At 37.4% G+C, this 27982-nt stretch overlaps 1 protein-coding gene across 2 annotated transcripts; it reads left to right on the plus strand.

The window, feature by feature from the left end:
• Nucleotides 1-5823: 5823 nt before the first annotated feature.
• On the plus strand, nt 5824-27786 carry tspearb (thrombospondin-type laminin G domain and EAR repeats b). Of its 2 annotated transcripts, XM_055216499.2 has the most exons (12): nt 5824-6364; nt 8935-9155; nt 9264-9490; nt 9618-9708; nt 9796-9952; nt 20420-20551; nt 20657-20889; nt 21669-21858; nt 24804-25036; nt 25171-25349; nt 25465-25566; nt 27066-27786. In XM_055216499.2, the coding sequence occupies exons 1-12, from the start codon at nt 6283-6285 to the stop codon at nt 27217-27219; spliced, it is 2001 nt and encodes a 666-aa protein (XP_055072474.2). In that variant the 5' UTR covers nt 5824-6282; the 3' UTR covers nt 27220-27786. The 2 variants fall into 2 exon arrangements, with proteins under 2 accessions (XP_055072474.2, XP_073711150.1); XM_073855049.1 differs by lacking the exon at nt 5824-6364 and having other exon boundaries at nt 8953-9155.
• Nucleotides 27787-27982: the final 196 nt, after the last annotated feature.

Consider the following 27982-nt stretch of genomic DNA (forward strand, 5'->3'; position numbering starts at 1 on the left):
TCAAGCTGCTCTTTATTTTTAAAGGGTATGTTGTGGAAGAACTTGATGGGTCCAAACCTGAACTTCACTAAAACCTTTGAATTATTTAAAACTTGCTATGACCTCCAAATTAAGTGGAGGTCACAAACACTCACTCAAAAAATTTTTTAACCCATGCTGGGTAAACATTGAACAGAGCACAAGCTGGGTTAAAAATTAATGCTGGGTTAACAAATAATTTTTTGTTGTTGTTATGCAATTGTCACGAGTGACTTAGAAATAGAGATACAATAGACCACTTACCTGAGAGAACGAGCCAAGTGCTACTAACCCCGTTTAAGTCCTGTACGGCCCTAAAGTGAAGAAATAGAGATACCTTAGAACACTTATCTGATAGAACGAGCCAAGTGCTACTACTTACCCCGCTTAAGTCCTGTACGGCCCTAAAGAGAAGCAATAGAGAAACCCTAGAACACTTACCTGAGAGAACGAGCCAAGTGTTACTTACCCCGCTTAAGTCCTGTACGGCCCTAAAGAGAAAAAATAGAGATACCCTAAAAAACTTACCTGAGAGAACGAGCCAAGTGCTACTTACCCCGTTTAAGTCCTTTACGGCCCTAAAGTGAAGAAATAGAGATACCCTAGAACACTTATCTGAGAGAACGAGCCAAGTGCTACTTACCCCGTTTAAGTCCTGTACGGCCCTAAAGTGAAGAAATAGAGATACCTTAGAACACTTATCTGATAGAACGAGCCAAGTGCTACTACTTACCCTGCTTAAGTCCTGTACGGCCCTAAAGAGAAGCAATAGAGAAACCCTAGAACACTTACCTGAGAGAACGAGCCAAGTGTTACTTACCCCGCTCAAGTCCCGTAAAGACCTAAGGAAGATTAGAGACACCACCGAACACTTAATTGAGAGGACGAGTTGAGCGATTACTTACCCTGTGTATTTCCTGTGTGTTCAGCAACCAGCATTCGTGTCCGACGGTGTACCGGCCTGCTGTGTAGGACTGTCTGGCCCCGAGCGGGTCTGGAGGACTCACTGAAGCTATACTTACCTCTGCCATCCACCTGTGTCTCCAGGAACGTCCCGCCAAGGGAACTGAAGATCCCTCTGTGGCAGGTAGTCGATTTCTGTTCTCTCCAATATTCATTGTGTGTTTCACTCTGCCTTCAGGAGAAGGGCGCCACAGGGAACAAAAACCAAGCAGAGCTAGCGACGAGTTTGGTGAAAAAGGACGAAGGAGCTCCATCCCGCCCCTCGCCCCCTGTGGGCACTTACCTTGGACATCCCGTTCTCTCAGGCCCAGGCCTCTTCTGCGGACAAGAGGAGATTTATTTTAGATTCCCTTTCCCTTTTCCCAAATCACTTTTAACTATTTAAATAAAGTTTGTTTTAAGTATACTTATCCTTCTCGTGTGTCTGGTCATTGGGGTGCTCTTGGGACCTCCTCGAGGTGAAAGTTAGGAGGGGGCGTGACTCACAACGTTTGTGGTCCGCTCCGACCGGTGACACAATCATGGGTTAAAATAACCCAGCAGTTGAGTTAAAACCACCCAGCATTTGGTCAATTTTGACCCAGCGGTGTGTTCTGTCCAATATTTACCCAGCATGGGTTAAAAATAACCCAGCAAATTTTAGTGTGCTGAAGCAGAATATAGTTTTTAACATGCAACAGGTATGCAATTGAGAATCAGTGTACCATAACTGCTAAACGTGTTCCTATGCATTATATATGCATCTTGTGATATACAAGAGGCAAGGAAATCTCAAAAATTAAAGTCAACTATCCAACTCAGAACATGATGGGTTTACATTTGGATTATGGTTGTTAGCCCTGAAGTTCTGGCACACAAGGAAAACCCTTTGTAGGTTATGTCACTCCAAAGGGCAGAGGTTGTGCAACCTCAAAGGTTTCACGAGCAAACAGTAGCTGTCATTTCTGCACACGCAACAATCATTTTCTTGCCCAAACATGCCAGGATTCTTCCTCATGCTGATAATGAAACAAAAAAAGTAAAAGAAAGAGAGAGAAGCCACGAGGAGCAGCACGTTACAAATGTCTTGTCTCCACAGCATTGTCTTTACTGTCCCAATACCTACGGAGAGTACTCTACATAATTCTACATTTGTATTTTTTGGGTTTTATACTTGAAAATGACAGTCAATCGTATGATTATATTTATATGAAATAAACACTAATTTCAACACATTTTTATGTCCTTGAAACACTGCAACCATGTGAGGTGTTTCTCCTGTTTCCTCCTGAGCGTAATACGTCTCTTTCACACCTTCAGAATCCATGACAGATTTACAGATAAGCTTGAGCAGCTTTGAAAGACGTGTAGATTGAAGACAAAATATAAGACAGGTGAAAAGAAAAGCGTGTGTTTTTTATAGTACCACAAAGCTTTGATGTACAAATTTTATGAAACGCACTTTGTGCAGCATCAGTTAAATTCAATCCCTTATAATCCTGAGCGCTGAGTGAGAAATACAATCTGGATAATAACTATAATGTAATTACTGTATTAAAAACTAACAGTAGGCTCAGATAGAGTTTAAATACATCCAAAGGATAAAACCTCAAACTGTGTATCTGTGTAGTTTTTTTTTTTTTTTTAAGGGCATGTGCAAGTTTACACAGACTGCACCTGCATTCAATTTGACTTGGAGCAAGTCAATACTTTTGAAACAGATTAAACTAATGTTTGTGGTTTCTTAACCTTTGTCTGTGTCTTTACAATCACATACAATATTATGTTAGGAGGAGAGACCTCTCAAGTAACCACACCTGTCTTACAGTATCTCCCGAATCATACATTCATGAATATAAAATTCACAGCTTACTTTACAGTAAAAAAAGGATATTGAGATTAGTAAATGTAGTGTCACTATATATGTGAAACCCCATTTAAAGTAATTTTTTGTGATTTACTGTTTTCTACTTAAAACCATTTTATATAATGTAAAGATCTTTTTGTGAAAATTTAACCTTGATATCTTTAATATTGACTTAGTAAGGTCATTTCAAAAATTGAAATTAATCTTTGATGCTTCTAATTTCAGTCACATATTTGAAAATCGTTATAAAATGCAGTCATATATACATTAAAGGGGTGGTTCAATGGTATTTCAAGCATTCTGACTTATTAAGGGGCCAGTCACACCAAAAGCGTTTATGGCAGTTGCAGGTGCCTTTTTTGAATGATATTTTATGGGCAGGGAGCGTTTGCGCCTGTTTATGCACGCCGAGCGCCTTGCGTTTTTTTGCCGCCTGCAACGCACGCGTTTTTGAAGGAGCGCTGATAGCGGAGAAGCGCCCGACGTCATCCGCTTCTTTCCATTGTCCAATCAAATGAGGGGAGAGGCTTACGTTGTGGTGAGGGAAGTTTACAGTTGCTTTGAAGAACCGGACTCCACTCGCTCACTCTCTCCTGCGTGTTTGTACACCTCTCACCCTCAAACAAGGTCAGAGCAAGTATCCTCTTTTTAAAGTTTCTGCTAATATGACAGCAAAAGAGCACCCACGCTTCAGTATTTGATTGACAAGACAGCTGACTCAGTGGTTGCTTAGCAATATAAAAAGTCGCGTCGCACTGCTCTTTTTTTTAAAAAGGCAGTACGTCGCGCCTTGCGTTTCCAAGCGTTTAAAGCGCTTTTGGTGTGACTGGCCCCTAACACAGTTATAGAGTTGTTTCCTCATGTTAAATGTAGGCAAAGTGATGTAGACAAAAACCAACATTATCATAATTCCTCCCGCTTGGACTCACTGCCTGTAAGGGCGCACTCACACTATCCAAACCAAACCGCGCTCGGGCGCGTTTGACCCCCAAAGCCTGGTTCGTTTGACTAGTGTGATCGCTCTGTTCCGTGCACGGGCGCGGATTGGCTAATCGTGCCGAGGCCGGGTTGCGGAGGTGGGCTGGAGCGCGGTTCACTTGGGCTCAGGCACGGAAGGCTGTGGTGTGAGCGCAATCGCGCCTGAGCGCGATTCAAAAGTTGAAGACGTCAGTTGCGCGACCACTCACCTTCATCTGCCTCCGTAAAAACCTTCTGATGCGCACAGCGGGGTTACGTGAATGTCCGAGCTGCACACGTGACATATCAAAAAGCAATATGATGACATGTGGGAGGGATGTCTGTCATCACGCACCAAATGACTCAGAATAAAAAAACACAGACCTATCATTACGGTGGGTTCCAGTGTTCAGTGAGAGCTTTACTTCCTGCTTTTTTCAAAACAATCGCATTTTAATGACGAAAGCGCGCCCGGACTCTTATCGATAAAAGTACAGTGTGAGTGCGTGCACCTGGGGGAGTGGGGAGGGGTGACATTCGCGCTGGGGCATGGTTTGGTTTGGTTTGGATAATGTGAGTGCGCCCTAAGTTAACTCCTGTCAGCATTGCATTGTGACCAAATCTTTCAAATATGGTAAGGAGCGTCACATTTCCGGCTGATGTCAGAGGTATTCAGGCCAATCACAACGTACAGATTAGCTGGCCAATCAGGGACACAACGCTTTTCAAATGGATGAGTTTTGTACAAAATCTGTGCGTTTCAGGAAAGCAGTATATCAAAAATGTACGGTATGTGGAAAATAATGTGTTTTTTTAACCATAAACCACGCGAACACATTGTATTATACCAAATACACAAAATAACGTTGTTTTTTAGCAATGAAATAGGTGCACTTTAATATTATGTTAAAAATATGTGTTTTAGAGATGCCATAAAGTGTTTGACCCTTTTATAAACAGCCAGTTAGTTATGATTTGTTACTTGGTACTGGGGGAGGGGCTTTCTAGAAAGCATTTCATTTTATTTTGGACAATAATGGCAGTGCAAGATGATTCATCGGTTTTTCAGTCTGTTTTTTGACTTTGAAAGGTAGAAATAATCAATGTAAACAGTACTTTTTTGTAAACCAGGTTATGTTTTTTACCTTTACAGATATATAAAACATAATAGGATGCTGTACCTTTTTGGGTACTTTACTTTACCCTAAGGATCTTTCCTGTAAATATTTTGTTCTCCTAACATTTAACTAGTACAAAATTGGTCCATAAAGGTAAACAATAGGTCCTTAGGTAAGGAATAATTGACAACAAACCCAAAATAACTCGAGGAGAAGCGGAGTGCCGTTACACTGTAGGTGTGCATTATTTTTAAATAATTCAAAGGACCAGAGTCCATTATTTTGCTTATACCACGGTTATCACAGACACTGCTAAAACATTGTTCTGGGGGTTATTTTGAGACATTTGACAGGTCAGGTGTGCGTTTATCAAAAAAATATGTATACCCATGACACATTTCTCAATCAAAGTATACGGTATAATATTGTACACCAAAAGGAACAACATTTTAATGTGTTGTATACCCATAAAGGTACAAAAATGAAACGTACGGTTTTAAACCTTTTTTCTGACAGTACAGACATGGGCTAAAGTCAACAAAACGTACCAAAATGATTTTATAAGGTCTTCAAGGGTATTTTCTTGTAAACATTTGTACTTCCATCCGTTTCTCCCCTCAAGCCACATGGGGTGTTGTTGAGGAGTTGAGACATGGTGAGGAAACATTTGACTGTAGGGAGTTTTCCTTGACAAGGAGTCCGCAGGGTAGTGTGCCCGTCATTCAGCTCGACAACAGCATTGCGGTTCACAACACGGGCAACTTAATGCACAACACTGGGGCATTCCTCACAGCACTACACCTTTAAGACATGAAATGACATGAGACAAGGGGGGAAAGCCTTTCCTCTTTTTTCTCTCGTGTGTGCATCACTCGCCCCACCTTGCTGTCTCTTTAGCATCAACCCCTCCTCTGTACAGCTGACTTATTCTCATTTAAATGTCTGCAGGGGTAGAGCACCTCTCCCTACACATAACTCACAGGTGAAGCTTACACTCCCCTTTCACAGTACACTGACATGTACAGCAAAGTAGATAGACCTCTGGAAACACATTGTTCAAGAAGAAATATCCTCTGGTTTTCTTACAAGCTGTTATGGAGTTATCCTCGACTCTTTTGATAAGGCATTTTGTCTGATAATGAGTTATTATGTATTACTTTAATGCTTATTAAAATAGGAGATTTTGGAGGATATCCTCATCTTCACGAGTCATTGGTGTGGTGACAGGTCATCTCCTCCTTGGACGTCTTAATATTCTCAAAGAGCACTCTGGATTCTCACTACTAAAGTTGCTGGATGTAAAAATGGTCTTTGGGCTTTGAAAGCTGGTCTGTATCAGTCTGCCTGTGTGTGAATGGAGCTGAAAGAGCCGAGAACCTGATGTCCGAGCTGCTGCTGCTGACCTGTGCACTCTTTTCCTGGATCTTCACCTGCCAGTCTGGACCATGGGGACCATGCACAGGTAAGTGCACTGGCCAGTGACTGACATCTATAAGCTTTTTATGGAATGTTGATATAGGAAACCAGATTGAAGGGTATCATTTCACCAGAAACAGTATTTGATCTTGTCCCGTATGATTTGACAACTTATCAGCTGTTATAGATACAATCTGAGATATATCATGCTTTGAAATGCAGATGTTGTCTGATGTTTCCTGGGATGATGATCTTTAACTTCAGGAAAACATTTAAACAAACTGGCAGATGGTATTGAGGAATATTATATGAATTATGTAATTAAACTGGAAGCAGAAACATACTTGCTCCTTCAGACATAAACCTCCACTAGTTTATCTTTCGAGTTTTTTTCTTTCTACCTTGTAAAAAATAAAACATACAATTTCAATTAAGATGTTATAATACCATTTATGATTAAATATTTTTTACAGTGCATAGTGTAACTGTACAGGAAGATACAGATTAGATGCGGTTGCCAGGTTCTGATATTAAACACTTTTGTAAAACATTTCAGATTTGTCACATCGGTTTCATGTAGTTCTTATAAAACTTTTTTTTAACTTAAAAGTATTTTAAGATGCAGTATATTTAAGATAATGTATAGTTAAATGCATGTCTTGTCTTATGTAGGACTGTGTCCTGTGTTGTCTTGTTTAGCACCTCCTGACCCAGAAGAAACTTTTATCTTTCACATTTCATATTTAAAGAACCATTTTTAGGCTACATTGTATTTTATTGTAGCTTGGCTTAAATATATTTTCACACTTGCTGGTCAGCTGCAAGGTCTCTTGTCTTTTAACCTGTCATCGCATAACTTCAAACCAAAAGTTTCTTGCGATTCATCCTCATTTGTCTCATATACGAGCTATACCAAGATTGAATATCATTTAAAGGCTTATAATGTTTAATGCAGTTAATCTCTGCATTGTAATGCTATAGTAATAACACAAAGATGCTTTGGCTGACATGCCTACCCAGTCTCACAAAGTTTCGTGATATAGTCACATATTTTTTTTTATCTTTTTTCGTGATATTATCATGAATTTCCTCGTTTTTTCGTGATCATATAACAAATTCCTGTTTTCGTGTGATTATCACATATTGGTTACTCAACTGCTTTTTCCTATTTTTAAACCATTGTCGCTTCGGTTTAGGATTAGATTTAGTGCTTGATTTAGTATGTCACTTTATACATTGGTTTATACTATTTTTTCTGATTTATTTTTGTATATGTCGAGTTGGGTAGGGATGTCATTTAATGTAAATCTAACCCTAAACCGAAGCGACAATGGTAAGAAAATAGGACAAAACAGTTGAGTAACCAATATGTGATAATCACACGAAAACAGGAATTCGTTATACGAAAATGTAGATGTGTCAATATTGGTCTGCCACGTTTGGCACACTTATAAGGCAAAACTATTTTTACTCTTTAATTTATTTCTAAGCATTTTATCAGTAAATCTTTTTTATTTTTCTGATCATGTGAATCTTAATTATAATTCCTATAAACTAGGAAATATTGCTTTCAAACCTGAGACCAATTTATGTTGATAAAATTTACTTTCTAAATGTGAACAAACTTTATTTTCCTTTATAGAAATCTGAATAATGAGAGCCATAAAGCATTTTATGTTTTCTCATGTGACGTTGCGGTTCTGCGAAATAAAGAGGTCTCACTAATGCAAACATCTAACCTATGTACACACTGAAAATATTGTAAGCTGTATACGTGAGCGTGAGGCTCTTTGCTTTTTTGAAACGTGCCCTTTGCTTTGCTGACGTCTTTGAAATATGATCCATAAAGTGTTCTTTAACCATTTTTCTCTTTGATTCACCCAAGTGAATCAAAACAAAACAAGAACACTTGCCCTTTGAACTTCAATTACTCGTTTTTTAAAAAGTGCTTGGGTTCCTGGCTTAAACCATTTTGTACGCTGTCAGAAAAAAATTGTCAAAATATATCAAATCTTTACACCTAAAGAGTTCATATTAGCACCTCAAAGGTACATGTTGGTACCAAATGTATACATATCTGTGGTACATGCTAGGATCTTTTTGAAAGCCCCAGTGACAGCCAGGGTACATAATTTATACAGATTACTTGTAAATGAACCAAAATGTTAAAAATATGTTTGCTGCTGAATAACCTGCTAAGATTTTAAAAAGCTACACTTTCAAATTTTAACTACATTAAAGGGACACAAGGCAGCATTTTTATGTTAATAAATCATCTTCGTAATTCGGTATATGGTTAAATGACTCATTACATGACGAATGAAGACCCTCTCGCCCGCCCCTACCGTCTGTAGGAAGAATACCCCACTTGCAAGTTCGCTGTATCCGACCCGGTGTCCTTCAGTCTCGTAAAGTCTCAGATATAGAAAGCATTTACTCCCAGACACTAGGGGGAGCTAGTAGAGAAATAATACTCAGACTTGCCTGGTGTGCCTTTAAGTTGTATTGTAAACGTTTTTATTATAAAACAAGTCTGTACTTAGTTTTGATATAGTCTTACTGTAAATAGTAAGAAAGTACGTTATTAAAAATAAGAAAGTAACTTATTTTTTACAGATCTTGTACCATTGGATCTCCTGTCCCAAGTTCTGCCTGGGGCCGGGGGGGCTCTGAATGGGATACGTATGGTCCAGTCGAGGGGCGCTCGTGGTTTCCAGTTTTCAGGCTCCCCGCAGCTTTTCAGCTTTCCTGCATCTCGGTTCTTTATTAACTGTAACTTCTTTCCTGCTGAATTCTCCATCGTCGTCACGCTGAAAATCCCTGAAATGGCTCCTGAGGTGAGACAATGGATGAGAAGAAAAAAAGATTAAGATATATTGTTGAGTTACACCATACATCCTCAAAATGTCCTTGCCAGAGATCAGTCTTTTCTCATTGATCTATAGACAAGTGAATACATCTTCACATTGCTGGAGGGAGATTCCGATAATCTGCTGCTAGGACTGCGCCTGTCCCAGAATAAACTTCATTTCCTGCAGAAGAGCCAGGGCAGCAGGAAACGCATTACTTTTAAGGACGTTTCTCTGGCTGATAACCGCTGGCACACTGTGGTCCTGGCAGTGACCGGACACTACATAATTCTCACTGTTGACTGTGGCATACCTCTTGAGCTGTAAGACTCTCTTTGGGAACACTGTAAATGTCAGGTTGTATCTCTGAATGTATGTTGATCCAAACACGAATTACAGTACATGGTGTTTAAACTTATGAATATGTTTTTCTCCATGTCTCAAATACAGAGTGCTTGAAAGTTCCTTTCCTGATGATCTGGATACTTCCGGTTCCACATTCTTCATTGCTAGTGGGAAAAGGCGCAATGGCTTATTCTCTGTACAAATTTTAAGACATTCATTCATTATTTAATAACATTTTTTATAACGTAAGATGTGTTAGAAACTGTTTCTCTGTTGTTTACAGGGGCTCATGCGACAGCTTGTTTTGTTACCTGGTTCAGATGCTACCTCACAGATATGTCCTTCATCTAAACCCCAGCTGTCTGCACTCTCAGTTCCTCAGGCTCTTGTACATCTGCCAATCAAACCATCATCCACTGACCTCCTCCGCCATCCTTATGGTAAAAACATTAACACAAAAACCATTATTAAAAGTCTGTTGCTCAATGACCCACATAAAACCACCCCAGAACAAATAGAAACTAAATCTCATTCATAACCCACTTGAACCTCAGCTGTTTTTAGATGTTCCTTTGCATTGTTGCTGTTTCCTAATCACACACCCAGTTAAAAAAATAAAGGTAGGTTAATCTTCAAATAGTGCAGGTGTCAAGAGTCGGTTTTTGTATGGCTATTATAGACTAAGTACTAGACCAGGGGTCTCAAACTCAAATTGGCTTGGGGCCATTTCTGAGATTGACATTTAATCGGAGGGCCGCAGAGCTATTTTAAGGTTAAAAAAGTACAATTTCTGTAAATTGACTGATAAAATTCTATTATTTAATGTACACTCTAAAAAAACAAACGGTGCTATATAGCACCAAAACTATTGATTTGAATCGTAACCATAGAAGAACCGTTTTTAGTGCCATATAGCACCGGTGAAGCACCGGTGAAGCACCTGTGTAGAACCATATAGGTGCCATATAGCACCACTATAGCACCACATTTGGTTCTACATAGCACTATATGGTTCTACACAGGTGCTTCACCGGTGCTATATGGCGCTGGGGACGGTTCTTCTGTGGTTGCGAGCAAGGAACCACTTTTGGTGCTATATAGCACCGTTTGTTTTTAGAGTGTATAATAAAAGCAGTGTTTTTTTTTTAATATACATTATTTTATGTAAGTAAATAATTTCTTAACCTTCTCTTTATAAAAAATTACCATCAGTAAGTGTTTGTGGATTGTTTACAGTCATAGTATTGACTTTATTATGTTCCATCTTTGTTATTCCACAGTTTTAATGAATTTGCTATTATATGTGGAAAAATATGAATAAGTGAAAGTGATCCTAAAACTTCTGAATGGGTAGTCAATGTTAAGCTAGTTAAACAGAATAAAATATATAATACTGCTAGGTGTAATTGCATAGCAAGCTACATAATAATATTGTATACTTCATTATATATAGCAGTATACACACTTTTATCCTCTGTATGTTTCTCCTCATCTTTCCTCTTTTAATCTGGGCACTTTGATGGCAATTTTTCTTATCTGTAGTTTATGTGTTGCATTTCATCTACGGCTCTGCCTCATATTATGCGGTGTCTCCATTTGAAGCTGTGGCTTCTTGATGTGAGCCCCACCGCAGCTCTTCTCTGAGTAACAGCTGATATTCACCCGGAAGTAACAAATCTTCTCTGGACAAACACTACAAAGTCCCGAACAGGGGGGCGTGGCCAAGATGGCGAACGAGACACACGTGTTTTCTGTGCTTAAAATGTAACTTGCTTTTAACGCCATATGAACAACGATAACTTTAATAATTTAATGGTGTGCAGTTTTGATTGGTGAGACGCGGCCAGGAATCAGTCTTACATTTCAAGTTTTTCCTCAACTTCTCTTGTATTTGATACGTTCGTCCACGCAATGGCGGAGAAGAGACCTGCAAAGAGCAAAGATAAATCGACGTCTGGGCGTGCAAAGGATTTTCCTGATCAAATGACCATGCACTCATATGCACGGAAAGGTGATTGTCTCATACCCCTGCCCGAATCTGAGCCTAGTACTCCAGATTCTAAGAGAAGTCGGCCTGAACCCACACTCGGAGAGGTACAAGATAATATTGTTAAGATATTAGTGGAGAAGATGAGTCAGAATACGGCTGTTCTCGATCAAGAAATAAAGCAAAACCGAGAGTGTGTTAATTCTTTGAAGGAGTCTACGGAATTTCTTTTTCAAGAATTAAAGGATGTAAAGGCAGACATCTCTAATATGAAAACGATGGGTGAGGATCATCAGAAACGGATAATGGAACTGGAAGACAAGCTCAACGAGACCGAGAGGTACCAAAGAAGGTGGAACCTGAGGCTGTATGGACTAGGTGAACAGGAAGGTGAAGATGTTAAAGGCCGAGTGGTTGAAATATGCCGTTCTGTCATGCCAGAAAATGAGGTGACTTTTCAACAGCATATTGACGTCAGCCACAGGGTTGGCAGAAAAAGTGCGGAGAGGATTCGACCAGTTATCATCAGGTTCGTAGCCAGGTCAACAAGAGATCTTCTCTGGAAGAGCGCAAGAGGGTCGGAATTTTTGAAATCAAAGAAATTGCGGTTTGGGGAAGACTTGACGATGAAAGATAAGGAGGCTCGGAATAAATTGTGGCCCCAAATAGATGCAGCGCGCAAAGAAGGGAAAAGAGCTTTTTATGTGGGAGCTAAAGCAATAATCGATGGAAAAGAAGTTCGAGTGTAGTGAACACTAGCTGCTTACTATGATGTACGTGATTGTTAATCACCATATCTGTTTGAGATATTCAGATTTATGCTCTTTTTTTATGAGAGCGTTGGACGTTTGAGGTAAATGACCCTTATGTCTCATATTTTTTTTGGATAGATTTCTTTAATGCACACGGGACTAATGATTGACTTTTATTTATAATTTTTTAGTTACGTTGTTCTACGGCGTTTGTTTTTCTCATTGCCTGTTTTTTGTGCAATGTCACTATGTTTTTATTCGTTTAATGTGAGGGGTATTCGTGATATGTTAAAAAGAAAAGCTATTTTTTTATATCTTAAAAGATTCAAGGCCGATTTTTACTTTTTGCAAGAGACTCACGCTTTAGCAGCTGACTACAAATTTTGGAGGAATCAATGGGGTGATGACCTTTGGTTGTCCTATGGAAGCAATAATTCTGCAGGTGTTGCGATTTTAAGAGGAAATTTTAAAGGAAAAATACTGAGGAGTAATGTACACTCATCTGGAAGATGGATAATTCTGATTGTCGAGATATATGATGATAATATTATTGTTTTGGGAAACATTTATGGTTATAATAACAAAGCTGAGAATCAGACTTTGTTACACAGTTTTGAAGAGGAGATTTCAGGAATATTGTTGACATTTTCTAACGCTAATTTGGTTTTGGGTGGAGACTGGAACACCATCAGTGATCCCTTATTGGACTGTCTGCCTTCACGACAGATTAGACCATATTCCTTTTCTTATATTAATGATTTATGTTTGCATCTTAATTGTCTTGATGAATGGAGAGTTAGGAATCCTGGTAAAGTTGAATTTACATGGAGTAATAAGGATGGCTCCAGACAATCTAGAATTGACTTTTGGCTACTGTCTAAAGAAATGGCACAAAAAGTTAAGGAAATTGATATACTACCTTCTATTCTTGCTGACCATAAAATGATCCATGTCATGTTTGAGTTTGATAGTTTGGCTGAAAAAAGATCTGGGTTTAATTACTGGAAGCTAAATAACTCTCTCCTTGGAAATGAAAAGTTTCAGGAAGTTGTTAAAGATATTATAAAGGATTCTTATAGTAAAGCAAATGCTTCTAAAATGTATGGGAAACATTGGGAATTTATGAAGTATTCAATAAGAAAGTTTGCTATCAGTTTTGGAAAAGAATTGGCCAAAGCTAGAAGGGTTAAGGAGGATTCCATTATTAAACATATTACTCTTATATATGAAAAACATAGTTTATCTCAGATAGACAAAGACATGTTAGCTAACTTACAATTAGAATTGGATCAAATATTTGAGAATAAAGCAAAAGGAGCATTTGTGAGGACAAGGCGCAAATGGTTGGAAGAAGGAGAAAAGAATTCAAAATATTTTTTTAATCTTGAAAGAAGAAATACTGAATTGTCCTCTTTAAAAAGACTTACGATTGATTCCAAAATTTCAACGGACTTAAATGAGATCTCTCTGTTTGTAACCAATTTTTATAAAAAATTATACACAAAAGATGAAGGTATTAGTGATGCAAAGACTTTTTTGGAAAATATTAAAAGTAATTCTAGGGTGATAGATGAAGAGTCAAAACATTTTTGTGATAAGGAAATATCATTGGAGGAAATTCATAAAAATATTGCCAAATTGAAGAATAATAAATCACCAGGTAATGATGGTTTAACGGCCGAATTTTATAGAACTTTTCAGGAAGATCTCTCTGTGTTCCTTTTACATGTTTTTCAGGAAATATTGGAAAATGAGAAAATGCTGCCTACAATGAATCAGAGTTTAATAACCCTTATTCCAAAGTCAGGAAAGAACCCACTTAGTATTGACAATTGGAGGCCCATTTCATTAATTAATAATGATGCTAAATTATTGTCAACTATATTTGCAGAGAGGCTAAAACTTTGTCTGGATAAAATAATTGATGACTGCCAATCTGGATTTATGCGTGGCAGATATATTGGAAATAATATTCGTTTAGTTTTGGACCTAATTGATTATAATTTCTTAATTCAAGATGAAAGTTATATATTATTCATTGATTATTATAAAGCCTTTGACTCTGTAGACCATGCTTTTTTGATGGATACTCTTGATTTTTTTGGCTTTGGTAATAATTTTATTAGAGCAATTCGTACAATGTATAGCGACTGCAATGCTTCTATTAAATTGCCTTTTGGTACAACTCCCAGATTTAACATTTCTAGAGGTGTAAAACAAGGGGACCCTATAGCTCCTTTCTTATTTTTATTAGTTATGCAAGTGTTGTGTCTTCATGTTAAAAATAACCCATTTCAAGGTATTCGTTTATTCAACAAAGAAATAAAGTGTTCACAGCTTGCAGATGATACAACCATATTTTTGAGAAATGACAAAGAAATAGATGCAGCACTCAAGTGTTTAGATATGTTTTCGTCAGTCTCTGGCTTAACTATAAATATTAATAAGTGTGAATTGTTCCCTTTAAAAGACATACCTGATGGTGTAGGGGAATTGTATGGAATACCAGTTAAAAACCAAGTTTCTTATTTGGGGATCATAATATGTAAAGATCAAAAGGAAAGAATTTATGTAAATTATTTTCCATTAATTGATAAAGTGCAAAAGAAATTTAATGTTTGGCTAATCAGAGATTTATCTTTGACTGGTAGAATATTGCTGTCAAAGGCTGAAGGGTTGTCTAGATTATCTTATACAGCAATGGTTTTAGATGCTCCAAAGTCAATTATTAATCTAGTTAATAAGAAAGTGTACAATTTTATTTGGAAGAATGGACCACATTACTTGAATAGAGGAATATTAGGTAATTCACTTCAGCAAGGTGGTTTAAATGTTATAGACTTTGAAGTTTCTAATACTGTTTTTAAAATTAAATGGATTGTATCATTGTATCAAATCTAATGACAAATTGTGGTATTATATTCCAAATTTAGTTTTCAACAAAATTGGTGGTATTAAGTTTCTCCTCAATTGCAATTTTGATATTAATAAAATCCCCATTAAGCTGTCTAACTTTCATAGGCAAGCTTTATTATCCTGGATGCTGGCATACAAACACAATTTCTCTCCCCATAGATGTTTGATTTGGAATAATAAAAATATCAAATATAAGAATAAAACACTTTTTCTGGAATATTGGTTAAATAACAATATTTTATTGGTGACACAGTTGTTTCGCCATGATGGTCATTTACTTTCATATGGAGAATTTCTGGATAGATTCAAACTTCCAATATCTGCAAAGGATTATGCAGTTGTTTTTGATGCAATACCTTCTGGTCTTCTTCAGTTGTTGCGTGCAGCTAATGCTGTTGATTTAAATATAACCTTTGACTTTAATTTGAGGTTAGAGGGTATAAGTATTGTTGATAAAAAATGCAACAATAGTTTTCTTAGACAAATTTGTCGTTCATTGAAAATACCCCTAGCTAAAAGTTTTTGGAATTCACGTTTCCAGGACATTAATTGGGAAGAGGCTTTTATGGTTTCCAGAAGATACTGTGTCATTAATAAGATTCGTGAGGTTTCATTTAAAATTATTCACTGTATTTACCCAGTAAATCAGGTCATAAAAAAATTTAAGAAAGATATTGATTTGAATTGTCTTTTTTGTAATTTGAGTGAGGAGACTATTTGTCATCTTTTTTTGGATTGTATTTGTACTAGAATTTTTTGGAGTGACTTTAAGTTTTTTTTTAAGGAGGTTTCTGGGATTGACATTACTCTGGAGGATAAGAATATTATATTTTTCTATGACAAGCCTTTAGAAAAGAAAATTAGTTTTGTTCTTAATTTGTTTATTATTTTGGGGAAATATCACATCCATAAATGTCGTTGGGCAAAAAATACACCTAGTTTTGTACAATTTAAATTTGAACTTTGTCATTATCTCAAATCATTGGAGGGTGTTAGGAACTCCAAGGCAAAAAAGACTATAGACTGTTGTAAAGCCTTGAAATGTTATCCTTTTTAAGGACCTTTGTATCTGTTTTGTAAATTTTGAAACGTTTTTTTTTTGTTTTGTTTTTTTTATCGCAATACCCTGTGTAAATAGTTTTCATTATTTGTATTATTGTTGTGTTGTTATTATTTTGTATTTGGTTGTTGTATGTTTTGTTACTCAATAAAAAAAAAAAAGAAAAAAAAAAAAAAAAAAGTCCCGAACAGATTAACTGATCGGATGGTGACAATGAATCTATGATTGACGCGAGGTTTCGGATGAGGAATTAAAATCCGATCACGCATTCCGTTATCCTCGCAATCTCGTAGCGGGCGACTCATGGCTGCGTATAGCAACAGGTGACGCCACGCCACGGAGCGAAACTTCCGCTTCTGAGCACTTTAGAAAGTAAGAAACGCCTTGACTCGTTTTAACAGGCGCTGTTAGACGCGACATGTGAATTAACTCTTAAACATTTAAATTAAAAGTGAATAAAAATCTTTCTGCGGGCCAGATTATGTTATATTGTTGAAAGGTTCCGCGGGCCGCAGAGAGTGGGAGAGCGGGCCGCAAATGGCCCGCGGGCCGGGAGTTTGAGACCACTGTACTAGACTGTAGTACTTATGGGGCATCGAATAGGAATGTTGTGTGTTTTAGTTGTAAACACAGGTCTGTGATTGTATGGGGATGTGAGTAACTCTATATTACGGCTCTGTTGCTGATCCGCTGACATTGACTGACAGCCTTGTGTTTTGAGTTTCTCTCTTGCTCGGAGGAATCGCTGTTATTTTGAAAACTGTGTGCCTGGTGAGAGACATGCACAGGGCAATCAGGGGACATGCTTGCCTTTTTTCCAAATCTGTCCAACTGTCCATCTATTTATGTACCTGCCTGTCTGTCTTTTTGTCTATCTATCTATCCTTCCATCTATTCACCTACCTATCTACCTACCTATACCTGTCTGTCTGTCTGTCTGTATATCCTTCCATCTATTCACCTTCCTACCTACCTACCTGTCTATCTATCCGTCCATCCATCCATCCATCCATCCATCCATCCATCCATCCATCCATCCATCTATTCACCTAGCTACCTACCTGTCTGTCTGTATATATGTATGTCTGTCTGTCTGTCTATCTACTGTATCTATCTGTCTACCTATTCATACCTGCCTGCCTGTCTATACATCCATCCATTCATCCACCTACCTACTTACCTACCTGTGTTGTCTATCTATCTATCTATCTATCTATCTATCTATCTATCTATCTATCTATCTATCTATCTATCTATCTATCTATCTATCTATCTATCTATCTATCTATCTATCTATCTATCTATCTATGTACCTGCCTGTCTGTCTTTCTGTGTATCTATCTATCCTTCCATCTATTCACCTACCTACCTATGTACCTACCTGTCTATCTATCCGTCCGTCCATCCATCCATCCATCCATCCATCCATCCATCCATCCATCCATCCATCCATCCATCTATTCACCTAGCTACCTACCTGTCTGTCTGTATATATGTATGTATGTCTGTCTGTCTATCTACTGTATCTATCTGTCTATCTATTCATCTACCTGCCTGCCTGTCTATACATCCATCCATTCATCCACCTACCTACTCTATCTATCTATCTATCTATCTATCTATCTATCTATCTATCTATCTATCTATCTATCTATCTATCTATCTATCTATCTATCAGTCTGTCCGTCCGTCCGTCCATCCATCCATCCACCCACCTGTCTATCTATCTATCTATCTATCTATCTATCTATCTATCTATCTATCTATCTATCTATCTATCTATCTATCTATCTATCTATCTATCTATCTATCTATCTATCTATCTATCTATCTATCTATCTATCTATCTATCTATCTGTATCCGTCCGTCCGCCCGTCCATCCGTCCATCAATCTATCTATCTGTCTGTCCATCCATCCACCTGTCTATCTATCTATCTGTCTGTCTGTCCATCCATACGCCTGTCTATCTGTCTATTTATCTATCTATCTATCTACAGTTGAAAGAAAAAGTATGTGAACCCTTTGGGCTTACTTGGATTTCTTCATAAATTGGTCATAAAATGTGTTCTGATCTTCATCTGGGTCGCAGCAGTGGAGAGACACAGTCTGCTTGGACTGGTGCCGCACAGACATTGTGCGTTTTCATGTTTTTGTTGAACACAACATGTGAACATTTGTGGTGCAGGGTGAAAAAAGTATGTGAACCTTTGGGTTTAATAACTGGTTGACCCTCCTTTGGCAGCAATAACCTCAACCAAACGTTTTCTATAGTTGCAGAACAGACCTGCACAACGGTCAGGAGAAATTTTCGACATTCCTCTATACAAAAGTGTTTCAATTCAGCAATATTCTTGGGATGTCTGGTGTGAATCGCTCTCTTGAGGTCATGCCACAGCATCTCAATCGGGTTGAGGTCAGGACTCTGACTGGGCCACTCCACAAGGCGTATTTTCTTCTGTTGAAGCCATTCTGTTGTTGATTTACTTCTATGCTTTGGGTCGGTGTCCTGTTGCATCATCCATCATCTGTTAAGCTTCAGTTGGCGGACAGATGCTTTTAAGTTTTCCTGCAAAATGTCTTGATAAACTTTGGAATTCATTTTTACATCGATGACAGTAATCCGTCCAGGGCCTGAGGCAGCAAAGCAGCCCCAAACCATGATGCCCCCTCCACCATTTTTCACAGTTGGGATGAGGTTTTGATGTTGGTGTGCTGTGCCTTTTGTTCTCCACACATAGTGTTGTGTGTTCTTTCCAAACAACTCAATTTTGGTTTCATCTGTCCACAGATTTTTTTGCCAGTAGTGCCGTGGAACATCCAGGTGCTCTTTTGCAAAATTCAAACGTGCTGCAATGTTTTTTTTTGGACAGCAGTGGCTTCCTCCGTGGTGTCCTTCCATGAAGTCCATTCTTGTTTAATGTTTTCCTTATTGTAGATTTGTCAACAAAAATGTTAGCATGTGCCAGAGATTTCTGTAAGTCTTTAGCTGACACTCTAGGATTCTTCTTCACCTCATTGAGCATTCTGCGCTGTGCACTTGCAGTCATCTTTACAGGACGACCACGCCTAGGGAGTGTAGCAACAGTTTTTTTATAATAATAATAATTCCTTACATTTATATAGCGCTTTTCTCAGTACTCAAAGCGCTTTACATATGAATGGGGGAATGTCCTCAACCACCACCAATGTGCAGCATTCACCTGGATGATGCGACGGCAGCCATATTGCACCATAACGCCCACCACACACCAGCTTATTAGTGGAGAGGAGATAGAGTAATATAGCCAATTAGTATGAGGGATGATTAGTAGGCCAATGGGCAAGTTTGGCCAGGATGCCGGGGCACACCCCTACTTCTTTTCGAAGGACATTCTGGGATTTTTAATGACCGCAGAGAGTCAGGACCTCGGTTTAACGTCTCATCCGAAGGACGGTGCTTTTTGACAGTATAGTGTCACCATCACTATACTGGGGTGTTAGGACCCACACAGACCACAGGGTGAGCACCCCCTGTTGGTCTCACCAACACCACTACCAGCAGCATCCTGGTTTTCCCAGGTGGTCTCCCATCCAAGTACTGACCAGGCTCAGCCCTGCTTAGCTTCAGTGGGCAAGCTGTCTTGGGCTACATTTGTAGACAACCTGTCTTACCGTGGACACATGGACATCAAGGGTTTTAGATATACTTTTGTAGCCCTTTCCAGCTTTATGTAAGTCAACAATTCTTGATCGTAGGTCTTCTGAGAGCTCTTTTGTGCGAGGCATGGTTCACATCAGACAATGCTTCTTCAGAACAGCAAACTCAAAACTGGTGTGTGTTTTTTATTGGACAGGGCAGCTTTAATCAATACATCCAATCTCATCACATTGATTGGACCCTATCTATCTATCTATCTATCTATCTATCTATCTATCTATCTATCTATCTATCTATCTATCTATCTATCTATCTATCTATCTATCTATCTATCTATCTATCTATCTATCTATCTGTCTGTCTATCTATTCACCTAGCTACCTACCTTTCTGTCTGTCTGTCTATCTACTGTATATATCTGTCCATCTATTCATCTACCTGCCTGCCTATCTGTCTGTCTATTCATCCATTCATCCATCCATTCACCTACCTACCTACCTACCTACATGTGTTTTGTTAAAGATATACAAACTTATATTTTTATTTTATACAGAGGCAGAGGTCCGGGTGACTGCAGGTGTGAGCCCCCCATGTGGACGTTCTGAAGACGGGCAGCTCTGGTTTAACACGTTGCACAGAGGGCTCTTTCTCTGCGATGGCATGATGTGGCTCACCATGTTGCAAGGTGCTGAGTGATGCGAACTGCAAAAAATGATTCATCTGACAGTGAAAGCATAAATCTGCTATCTCTGGTATGTAGTATCTGACTGTCACCATTGTATCATTACAGTGAAAGAAAGGCTGGACTACGTGGAGCATCACCAGGATCTATTTACCATCTCTGAGACTTTCGACATTGAAGTTTTCCAGATCCCTTCAGTGGGGCTTTTTATAGCGACCGCCAATCGTGATTCCAACCTCGGATCGGGAATTTACAAATGGACCGATGGGAAGTTTGAACGATATCAAAATATTAGCACCTATGATGCACAGGCATTTCAATACTTCACAGTGGGCAAAAAGGTGAGTGACTACATCTTTTTTTAAATCCTTTGTACATTTTGTACTTATTTAACTGGCATCTATCAAATGCATAAAAGTAAAACATTAATGTGACTGACAGAAAGAAGTAGTGTGAAGCAGAAGATGCTGCAGAGCACAGGACGTCTGTTTGCTTTAAGGGTCTCATCCCCATCTGTTCTTTATACATTAGAAAGATTTTTGATGTGGTTATCCAGTGGATGAGAGGGTGGAGACCTGGCTCTCAACTTTTAATATCATAAATCACATGTTCATAATAACAGAAATTAATTTTGTCTGATGCTGCATCCAAAACTTACAGCTGACACCTCCCGTTTCCCTTTACTGCACTGTAACTCGGTGCATAATTATAGTCCAGAAGAGTTGGAAAGCTGTATGGGGATCTGTTAATACCTGTAGTGCAATTATCCATATGTTTTTCTTTTTGAAAGTCTAACATAAAGTTATGATTCATGTTCAATTTAAAGTAAAATAGAGGGGGAAACCTTAGTAATTGTGTCAGTGCCCATATATTATAAGATAAATCAATGCAATAAGTTCTAAGGTAAACTAAAAGTCTATTAAATGTTGCCCATCAGTACACTTCTTGTGCTTCAACTTTAAAACCGGTCGTAATTAAAGACCTGCGAGGATGCAGAAAGTACCTAAAATTATGAAGTGCACAACTCATTACAATTTAATTCCGTTTTTTCATCTCTTTAATTCACTGAAGTTACTGACATTAATTCTTACCAGCTGCTGAAACCATTTTCCTGTAACAGAAATTCCTGGTTGTTGCTAACTGCAGAGGTATGAATGCCGGGGATCCAGAACTGTCTGTAATATATAAATGGAGTTCGAAGAAGCTGAAGTTTATTCATTATCAGACGCTGAATACATACAGCGCTCGTGACTGGGAGGCATTTCAAATTCAGGATGAAGCTTTCCTCGCTGTGGCCAATCACAGGCAAGGTAACATTTATCAGGACGGCTCTGAGCTCGATCTTATGTCAATCATCTCATGCTTTTGTTGTTCTCTACACATTGTGTAACACTAGAAGTTTAACAATTAAAGGAAGGAAGTGATTTCTAAAAGAAGATTAAACATGAATTTCATACAAATCTCAGTGCTTTGAGGCACACGATCCGAACAAAAACGCTATCAAGGAGATCTTTTTAAGGCTGAAAAGGTCTTCTTAGTATTGTGGTTCACTTTGATTCTGGACTTTATGGCTTTTTGTGTATTACAAGAGCACACAGTGCCCCTCATTTTGTATGAAGCTCTTAAGAACTTCTCTGGTGTTGATCAAAGTGGAAACACGAGCATAAAAGGCAACTTTTCATAGGACTTCATAACCATGCATGCCCTATCTATCCACCTGCACATGCTGGAACTTATCCAAACTGAGCCAGGTCTGTCCATACAGATATCTGAGTAAAGATCGCTGCTATATAGGAAAAGCTAACATGAACTAACAATAAACAATAGGCCTACTTTTACATCATTATATCTTGTGTTAATGTCTGTTTATAGTAATACACTTAGTATTACTATAAACTTAGTATAGTAATAGCAACAGATGCAAAACCCTCTGGCAAATAAAAAGCCTTTTTACACAAATTACACTTTAGTCATTTCATTGTAATTTAACAAATTTGACCGTCTTTACATTGCAAAAATGCATGCAAGCACACATTGCAACTAATGAAAGTCATACCGTATTTTTCGGTCTATAAGCCAAATTTTTTTCATATCTTGGCTGGTGCTGCGTCTTATAGTCAGGTGCGCCTTGTAAGTCAGTATGAATTAATTTTGACATTTATGAGGCAAGAGACAACATTACCGTCTACAGCCGCGAGAGTCCACCATATGCTGCTTCTGTATTTATGTAATTCAATGGATTCAGTAATGTGGAATGACGAGTATGCGAACTTCACGCTAGTTGGCTTGTTCGGTTAATTTAGCCTATTCAACCTTCCAGGTAAGTTCTGTATGCTATAGTTTATCGTTTAAATAACTGATAATATTACTTTAACGTACAGACATCTATTCAGCCTGCTGTTTTGTCTGCTATTGTTTAGTTGAATAACTTGCCTTTCCAGATTAAATTTCTGTTCTTCAGCTTGGATTTTGTGAAATATTTTTCTAAATAAACGCCACGTATAGTCCACTGTGACTTATATATGTTATTTCATCTTAATGACGCATTTTAGAATGATGCGGCTTATACTCCGGAAAGTATGGTAATGTAAAAATAAAGAAACGGAACCACAAATTAGGGGGCGCTGTGATCCATGTCACTGCCTCATTCGGGTTGAATTCAGGTCCAAGAACTTACAAGTTTGAATGTGATTAACGGCCAATCATCCACTTCATCTCTCATGCACTTAGAGGACTTTGCAGAAAATTTTGCGGGTCGTTTAACAGATTCTGTCAACAAAACAGTATTTTTGAATGGCCCGAGGCTGGATTAAGTGGTTTTGAAGCAAAAATATTTGATGAACATATTACACTGAGAGCATTCGGTTAAAGATACAATTTGTAGATTCCGCCTCTAGAGGGCGCATGATCAAAACAATAACAATGACACAGATTAATGATGCTCTGAAGAAGCAGGGAATGATGGGATTTGTTGTCTTTAACTCAACGGCTGATGGCCATCAATCAGATGGGAACGAGAAATCATGTTAACAGATGAGGTAAAGCAATCAAGTTTTATAAATGTTGAGTTTGATAACATCTATTTATTTCATATTACGAAATTGTTAGCCATGGATGTTACAGCATTAGTCCAGTTCGATGGTTTGTTAACACAGCACAGAATTAAGTGTGTACAATAAACAAGCGAGTAGCCCGGCAGACGCTATAAGCTAACTTCCGCATTTGTCCACGACACTGTTGTCATGTGGTTTCTACATCAGTAAAGGCGGTAACAAAGGGTAATGTGGATATTAACGTCATTGACAGGCGACTGCACTGCCCCGTGTCACTGTTTACAATGGCAATTTTCTCATAATTTACAAGTAGTTAAAAACATTAGAGATATTGTTAGTCATCAGCTGGACAAAATATATAACACTGGCATAGTGGTTTTTGGATATTTTACTGCAAATATCTTACAAATTGTACCTTTAATGTGATTATATAATTTTTGATGGAGGTGGTGTTTAACAGCTTTTGCATCCGAGCTCCTCATACACTGTTAACAAATTCTATGTTGCACTTCAATTTGTAAGTTTAGTCAACTTAAATTTACAAGTCATTTCAACTAAATTTGTTTTTTATTGCTGTAACTTAAAAAATAAAGCTAAATTTGCTTAAAGGAAAACACCACCGTTTTTCAATATTTTACTATGTTCTTACCTCAACTTAGATAAATTAATACATATCCATCTTTTTTCAATGCGTGCACTTTTAATCTTTGTACACCGCTTCTTGAATGTGTTAGCATTTAGCCTAGCCCCATTCATTCCTATGGCTCCAAACTAATGTTTTATTTTGTGCCACCATACTTACTCGTGTAACTACTCATGTAACAGTCTTTAAATATGGAGGTGTTTGGGGGCTTCTAAATTCATCCATGTTTGGAGCCATAGGAATGAATGGGGCTAGACTAAACACATTCATGACGCGCTGTACAAAGATTAAAAGTGCACGCATTGAAAAAAAAATAAGTATGTATTAGTTTGTTTAGGTTGAGGTAGGAACATAGTAGAATGTTGAAAAAACTGGTGTTTTCCTTGAAGTTATTTCTACTTTTTTTTAATCATTTATAGCAACTCCTCACTAATCAAGAAAGTTTAAATGAATTGTTGTTTTAAATAAATTCAACTTAAAAAATTGAAGTATCACAGGGAATTTATTTATGTACAAATACGTGCATATTTAATGTACATCGATGTATTTTCTCTTACAGGGGAGAGAAATCATAACATTGACAGCGTAATCTACAAGTGGAACCCAGTGACTCAGTTTTTTGAAGTCAATCAGACAATCCCAACGTCGGGTGCTTACGATTGGGAGTTTTTTACTATTGGCCCATATCACTTTCTTGTGGTCGCAAACACATTCAATGGGAAGTCAACAGTTATTGGTTCTACCATCTATATCTGGCTGGGTGGGATGTTTCAACCTTATCAGTCAATTACAGTGAGTTCAAACATCATTTACAGATGTATATAATATAAAGAAAAGGATGGCTGTATGTGTGGTTGTTCTCTTGTATGACTACACAAAATATCATAGTATCCCAGTATTTCTGAAGTCTCTCTTTGACCTTTCAGACTTTTGGGGCGATTGATTGGGAAATGTTTCAGATCGAAAACAGGATCTTTTTGGCTGTGGCGAACAGCCAGATGCTTACAGAAGAGGGAACGATTCTGTACTCCATCAACTCCACCATCTATGAGCTCAGCATAACATCACAGACATTCATAAAGTTTCAGGATATTGGAACTAACAGGTGAGATTTGCTGGTCCTCACTTGAAGCTTAATTACATTTTACTGCAAGATTTTCAGTTTTTTATTTTTGAACTGTTCATTTAGGACCACTTTGTTGTTTTGTTGAATTTTTCAGCGCTTTAGACTGGGAGTATTTTACTGTTGGAGATGACAAATTCTTAGTAGTCGCCAATTCATATGATGGAACCTCTTACTCACTTAATAGTGTTATTTACAGGTAAGGCTCGTGTTTGGTCACAAATAAATGACAAATGTGACCCACTTTATAAAGACCCAACTACACAATCTTAGAACGAATGTGTTAAAAACAACACAATCAGTGTTAGTTTAGGGACAACACACTAAATGCGTTGTCCCAGAATACACACATGTCTGTGTTATTATTGGAATAACACATTTTGTGTTACTTTTAACACAACTTGTGTTTTATTTTAACACAAAACCAACACATAATGTGTTAAAATGACACATAATGTGTTACAAGCATAACACAAAAAATGTGTAAATCCTTTCTAAGAGTGTGAAGACATAAAATCATTCTAGGGTCAATGAAGTGACGTTAATTATTTTGTGTCCGTAGGGTTTAATTAAATGTAAAAGGGTATAATTTCAAAATAAATTTGCAGATTACTTGCATTCTTTCTCTTTTTTGAGGACCAGGCTAAAACTTTGGGTTTTATTTCATTTTGAAAGAAAATTTGGGGGATAATTGCAAAAATGTGGTGTAACCGGTCTGTGTCATTTGGTGTAACTAGTATTTTTTTAATGCAAATATAAATATATTCATTTAAAAAATTTGAATTTGAATGATCTAGTTTACTGTAATATGATTTTCATTACATACATTTTTACATCATTTGTCAAATATTATTTAGAAAACAGAGCTGTTTTCAGCATATGTCAGGACAAATATTACAAAAATGCATTAAAAATTTAATTTAGAAATAACTAATACAATTATATTTTAATATGATTTTTTATGATTACACTTACATGCCATCAAGGTGGATAAAATATTTAAAATTTCTCATTCTTTGGCACAATTGGCGGTTACACCATTTGACATTTTCAGGTCCATTCAGTCTTAACTTTCAAAAAAAAAAAAAATGGTGCAAATGTCATTATTTATAAACTTAACACAAAAATGATTTTTGAATTTCTCATCTTGCCAAACCGTTTTTGTCACTGACTCTCTACATAATGTAAAGAACATTCTGTGAAAATATAACCTTAATGTCTTTAATATTGACTGAGTAAGGTCAATTCAAAGATTGAAATTAAAGTAAAATCAATGCTTGAAATTAAACTTTGATGCTCCACTTTGCATCTCATAATAAAACTTTAGCCTTGATTTCACAGACAGGATCACAATTTGAAACAAACCCTGTTTAACACAACACAAAATACGAAACACAATTTCATAATAATGCATGCATTGGCTTACAGTGAGTTACAAGGTATACATTATATCGGTGTGTGTTTTCTGCTATCAAAGCCGTGACCTTTGTGCCACTAACACAATGCTCCACCAGTTGAACTGCAGGAAAACCAACAAACAGATTGCAGGTGTATTTGTTGCCACTATAGTTGGAAACAAATTACACCCTGGTGCATTAATGATGTAACTCTGATGCTCTCGTAAACTTTATAAGCGGATCCATGACTATAATTTCAGTTCTTAAATTAAATTAAAGCGTGTCTGTGATTCTTCTGCAGGTGGCAGGGCTATGAGGGCTTTGTCCCGGTACACAGACTGAACACCAACGGCTGCAGAGATTGGGAATTTTTTAACACGACTGACGGCTCCTACCTCATTTTCTCAAGTGCCAGAGCTGCTCTATCTAAAGTCCTTAAATTAAGGACCATCTAGTGGCACTTGATCTGCACATATGGACTGTACACAGGACAATTCTGGTGCTAAAAAACTACAAGAGTAACACAAGCATTCATAATGTTATTAACAATAGAATATAAACTGTAAAACAACTGAACACTCAAAAAAGATTGTATATTTAAATGTTATGGGAATTGGAGAGAAATCAAATCTGATTATCATACGATGGTGACACTTTAACACACATTGTTATTAATATAGCTTGAATACAGCTAAAGGATAAATCCTGCTACTTACATTGCAACTTTCAAACACTGACCTCCTGAAAGCATTAAAATAATCACATTGAGATGTGTTCAACACATTATAGGTGGGAATATAATCTACAGAGCTTTCCTGAATTTACTTGCACAGATAACTCATATTTTTTCTGTTGAAATATCATTATATCCTGTATTTGGATATTGTTACTCTGCACATGAAGGCAGCTATATAGACTATAATTTTAGGATGACTGAAAAAATAGCTTTTATAAAAAAACTTTATTTACTGTACTGTACTGTACTGTACTGTACTGTACTGTACTGTACTGTACTGTACTGTACTGTACTGTACTGTATAAGCTACTGATTTACACATTTTTCTCGTCTTTTTCCTAAATTGAAAGTCCTATAAATGACATTGAAGTACATATTCAGGTATATGCAAACTATTATTATTATTAATTATTATATTGTATAAATGCATCAAATTAAAAACAATAAGAGACTAATTGATTTTATATTATCATTTTAACTTA

This window comes from Misgurnus anguillicaudatus, chromosome 17 (genome assembly GCF_027580225.2).
Source record: "Misgurnus anguillicaudatus chromosome 17, ASM2758022v2, whole genome shotgun sequence".
NCBI lineage: Eukaryota > Metazoa > Chordata > Actinopteri > Cypriniformes > Cobitidae > Misgurnus > Misgurnus anguillicaudatus.

Coding starts and splice junctions, on each gene's coding strand:
- tspearb (XM_055216499.2), top strand. CDS start 6,283: ATGTCCGAGCTGCTGCTGCTGACCTGTGCACTCTTTTCCTGGATCTTC. Junction 20,552..20,656: donor GTGGCTCACCATGTTGCAAG/GTGCTGAGTGAT, acceptor GTATCATTACAG/TGAAAGAAAGGCTGGACTAC. Junction 21,859..24,803: donor TGTGGCCAATCACAGGCAAG/GTAACATTTATC, acceptor TTTCTCTTACAG/GGGAGAGAAATCATAACATT.